At 39.6% G+C, this 5,063-nt stretch overlaps 1 protein-coding gene across 1 annotated transcript; it reads right to left on the bottom strand.

Annotated features, from left to right (window-relative positions):
• Positions 1-384: 384 nt before the first annotated feature.
• On the bottom strand, positions 385-4,661 carry SPX (spexin hormone). The gene is made up of 6 exons (XM_054282260.1): positions 4,580-4,661; positions 3,625-3,705; positions 3,432-3,489; positions 2,486-2,548; positions 1,768-1,851; positions 385-443 (listed from the first exon to the last, which is right to left on the bottom strand). The coding sequence occupies exons 1-6, from the start codon at positions 4,583-4,585 to the stop codon at positions 385-387; spliced, it is 351 nt and encodes a 116-aa protein (XP_054138235.1). The 5' UTR covers positions 4,586-4,661.
• Between the last annotated feature and the right edge of the window lie 402 nt (positions 4,662-5,063).

Genomic DNA, 5,063 nt, shown 5'->3' with positions numbered 1-5,063 from the left:
TACTGGAATCTGTCTTTATCAGGGTTCAAAAAGCTTCACTATTCAGCTGAGTGGAAGGTGGTAAAAGGTTTCCCAATAACAATTGAAAAACTTTTTTATGAAGTTGTCCAAAAAGACAGTTTTAATTATCTTTTCAGGTGAGCTGATGCCATGTATTTTAAATTTCAGATGAGACATACAAAGTGCTTTAAAGAAAGCAGGAACTTTACAGATGCTTTCCTTATCTGAACTAGTACCTTTTAATCCCTTTGGATCCAAAATTTTGCAATGTGAAAACACCTCACCCTTTGGGAACTTCAGTGAGAATGGATGAAACACTTTACTTACATAAGTTATGCTTTCAGGTTCAAAGCTGTACAAATGTTAAAGGCATTTGAAATAATTTCACCAATTTAATAGACTGTCTGTCAAGTAGCCAGGGTGTTCACTGTTTTCTTCTTCCGCTGTAAGACAAGACACAATGGGGAGAAGTAAGTTGTAGATGAAGGAAAGTTCAGCCAGCCAAAGTTTTGAGCTTTCAGATGTGCCTTAGGCACAGATTCAGTGCAGTGTGACTGCTCAGCTAAGAGAGACAGAGGCAGCATCTCTAAAAACAGTCATGTATTCTCTCATTTTTAAATGTAGGAATTTTTCTGTTTGCTGAAGAAGAAAACTACAAACTGTGTCCAGAGGGGTAAGTTAGCACATGGCAAAAAAAAATCATGCTGAAGAAAATAATAGATTTGTTCTTCATTTGTGCATTGCTCTCAGTCAGCTGATCTGAAAGTGCATGGCTTACCCAGGTTTGACTGGTTATTTCCTACCACAGAGATGGAAATGTTACTCTACCTAGTTTTTTTTCAAACAAGCTGCCAGTTCTGCTTATCTCTCTCAGATATTTCACCCTTTTTCTCTGTTGCTGTACATCTCCCCTGCTACAGCAACAACAGGCAGGAAAATACCACTAAAATTTGGAAAAATCCACCTTCAGCAGAGGCTTTTGTGGGTATGCAAATGGCACTTTCACTGGTTTAACTTTAGAAGTTCTCACATATTTTGTCCAAAGCACTGTGCTCATTTTTTTATTCTGCATTTTCTCTCTCCAAAATGCCACTGATTTTTTTTTTTTTTTGGTTGGTTTTTTGTTTGTGGTGGGTTTTTTTGTTTTGGTTTGGTTTGGTTTGGTTTGGATTTTTGTTTTGGTTTGTTTATGTGGGGTTTTTGTTTGATTGGTTTTTTTGGTTTTTTTGTTTTTTGTTCAGAGTTCTGCCAGGGCAGAGCACAGAGCCCCAGCTCCATTTCCCAAAAAAAAAAGTCTGTGGTAGCTGGAGAGGTGAGAGATTTAAGGGCAGAGGACCTGGACAGCAAAGGTTTAGGGTCTCAGCCTGGTGATGTGAAACCAGCAGCTCCTCTCCTGGTGTTCTTATGGATTCTTTTAAACCTTTGCACCAAATCCAGTGTGGGAATAAAATTTTCACAAGCAAACAATATGCTATAGAAAAAGTTACTCCAGAAAAGGTTTGGGGTGAAAAACTCAATTGAAAAATAGCCATTCCCTTGAATCCAAACCAGTAAAACATCCAAACAGAAAATTAAAAGCAGAATACACAAATATTTACCTGCTATCATTATGTGGCTCATGTTGTAATCTGTCTAAATGTGCACTCCAATACAGGGCTCTCTGTTGAACAATATCTCAGTTCAAAACAGACCTTCTAGATTAATTTGCTAGTAAATGAAATACTGAAAAGGCACTTTAAAAAAGAGTAAGACAAAACATGCATTTACCTTCCTGTGCTTTCTGTAAGGAAGTAAGGAACAGCACAGCAGCTTCAGAAAGGGATAAAGGATTTCTGTTATGGCTGCGTGTTTCTAGAATGAAAAATCAGACATGCATGGTTTGTTAGTGTCTTATAGCATTTCTTTGTTCTTTGCTTTTTTATTATTTCTATAACTAGAGAGTCAAAGACAAGAAGATATTGTCTCCTTCATTCTATAGCATTGTCTGCTCAAAACCAGCCTGATAATTAACACAAGAGATTAGCAATCTTTTTAAAAGGGAAGTTATTTCAAAATCCCTTAGAAGGTAAAAAGAACATTTTCCTTTTTTGTAGGTTCCTAACTTTTTTACAACATCCTGTTCCCTCCAGAAACCTTGCCTAGTGTGGATTGATGACATCTGCTTCTATCATTTGTCGCTTCAGCACAATTAATAGCTTGATTTGATTCTTTTTTCCAGTGCAAAAAGAAAGTCAAAAGCACTGATGAAAATCCCACTTAGCAGCCAGGTCAGTCTGGAAATTATGTAAATGAAATCACACAGGTGCACCTGAGAGGGAAGTCAGCCTTTGTCATGTGCTGGTTGGAATGAAGGCACTAAAAGAAGGGGGTTTAGTTGTTTCCTTGGCTGTGATTCCAGGAAAACAGATCCCCTTCCCTTTCCAGGGATTTCTCCCATAAGCTGGGGAGGTGGGTGGGCTCCACAGCCCCGTGCTGATGGACTCACCCAGCTGCACTCTGTCATACAGGTCCTTCCTCTGGCCCTCATCTGCGATGAACCGACGTCCCTCTACAGAAGCAGTGAGACAAGGGTGAAAACAGCCCCCAAACTTGTTGTAATTCCTACTTCATAGTCCCTAAAGGACTCTTTTCAATTTTGTATATGGTCAAGAACCTTCAATCTCTTTGCTGGACTATGAAGTCTTGGCTTTTAAATAGCATTTTTATTAAAAAAAACCAAACAAACCCATCCCAAATCCCAAACTAACAAAATAAAATCACACTGCTTCCTGTGCATCAATAAGAATGAGAAAAACCTCACTAGGGAAGTAACACAATGCATTATTCCGTTGGAAGAATTTTTAAAAAATAACAAAAAGGGCCAAAATCTTCACTTTTATTAATAGAAATAATTGTATTAATGTCACTAAAACTTTCAGTTGTCTTTACAGTTGTTTGGAGCTTATATTGATTTTATTTTGCAGTTATTTATATTGTCTCCCTTTTGCATTTCACTCAGGATTATGACCTTCTTTTTCTTTTCTACAATTTACAGGGAGGTTTTTTTCTTCCTCTCTTTATACCTGCCCTCCCTGATATCTTTTAATTTTAAATCAACAATTCAGAATACAATTTTTCATATTAATATATCTGTTATATTTGATGATTTGGATCAAAGGACAACATCTCTAACTAAGTACAGAATCTGAGGATATTCTGATGGGAAGGACCCACAAGGGGCATTGAGTCCATCTGGGAAGTGAATGGCCTGTACAGGGACCAAAGGTGTGACCATAGCATAATTAGCACCATGCAATTAGCACATCCTCCCTGCAAGTCTCAAGACTTCTACCCCCCACAGCATCCTCAGCATCTCCTGCTTGTGTGGAACCAAGGAATAATCCGGGGTGGGGAAAATTATCTCCTCAAAATGGAAAGAGCTCGAGACTTACGTGCGCCCTTCAAATAGAGCATGGCCTGAGGAGTCCAGTTTCTCCTTTGGAAATGAGCCTTTATGCCCAATAAAAAAAAATATTTAAAAAAAAGAGGGAAAAGAGATGTGTCAACATTCCATGCCATTGCTAATTAATGCAAATACTTAAAGGCACCAAGCTCTGAGCTTCATGAGCTCCATGCTGGGCTCACCTGAGGGGCGCTCCAGGAGAAGGTGAGGAAGGACGCGGCCAGGAGCAGTGCCAGGGCAGACACTGGGGGTTTCTGCAGCCCCTGTGCGCAACAGAGAGCCACAAGGTGCAGGAGGAGTCTTTCACATCTGCACATCCTCCCAACTTCACATCTAAAGTGTTCCCAGCTGCTGCCTTGTCCCTGTCTTGCTGCCAAACCTCCTCTTGCTCAAGGGGGGTTTCAGTGCACCCTGATCTGATCAGAGGATTAACCTTAAATTGAACTTTATTCTTTTTACTCAAATCTATTCCATCCTGGTGAGAGCTGCAATCAAGGCAAGCAACTTTTGTGGTCCTATTTACAAGGACATCAGAACCTTCAGAAATGAGGATAATGTACAAAGTAATGGGTAAAGATGCTATAAAATCTACCTTGATTTTACCAAACCATAGACAACAAACAAATGTAGGGGGCTTGTCATTCCAAACAAACAAACCAAACAAGAAACAAAATCTCTACTTCCCCAGGTTAAAAAAAAAAAGGAAAAAAATGTTTTAAATTTAGCATCCTATCAATATCAACCATGATTAAAACAAGTCACAAGACAAGTTTTTTTTGATTCTTGGAGGTTGTTCACTGATGCAGCACATGCAAATGGAAGCATTGAGCATGAATCCTCTGTGCACAAGTTGCACCTCTGCTTGTTCACACAGACCATGTTGTTATTCATGTATTGGTAACAGTGATGGGCACCAGGGAATCTGTTTGTTTCATCCTGGGTTTGAGAGGTTGTACTATTGGTGTATTTTTAATACAGTTGTTTAAAATACATATATCTATGTGTGTATTTATTTTGGGTTATTTTTAAGGAAAATTTCTTAAGCCCCCCACAGTTCCTAAATATTGCACTCACATGAAAAAGAAAGCATTAATTGCAAACTAAATGTTTGCTACAGACCAAAAAATTCTCACTTACCGTCATACTTATCTCGGTGACAAACCTTCAGTCCTCTTTCCTTGGGATGATGTGTTACAAGATCTCCTTCCTACATGGCCAGGGGTCCCTTTTTAAATCTTCAGAGTGGAGATGCCCTCCCCTTCCGTGGCAGGGCGGAGGAGTCTGAAGGGATCTCTTGTCAGCCCTGTAGATGGAGAAGCAGAAGGTCTGATGACTCCTGAGGGAAACCTGCAGCCTTGCAGGAAGTCCTGATTGAAATGATTGAAGGATGGATGCACTTGGAGATGCACCCCATTAAACAGATGAACACCTCCTGAATACATCAGCACCAGCCCTGTGCGTTTGCACCGCTCACATTCCTGCTGTATGATCAATAATCACAGCCAGAGTGGGTATTAATATGGATGCTGAGAGTTTACCCAGGATAATCTACAATAGATCAGATTAGCATCCATTGTGGGAGCTGGAAAAGCTGGTAAATTACTCACCAGCATCAAGAGAG

This window comes from Melozone crissalis, unplaced genomic scaffold, assembly GCF_028551555.1.
Source record: "Melozone crissalis strain CALT ecotype California unplaced genomic scaffold, PUWL_Pcris_2 ptg000033l_1, whole genome shotgun sequence".
Classification (NCBI taxonomy): Eukaryota; Metazoa; Chordata; class Aves; order Passeriformes; family Passerellidae; genus Melozone; species Melozone crissalis.
This window is presented reverse-complemented; position numbering and strand designations above follow the sequence as displayed.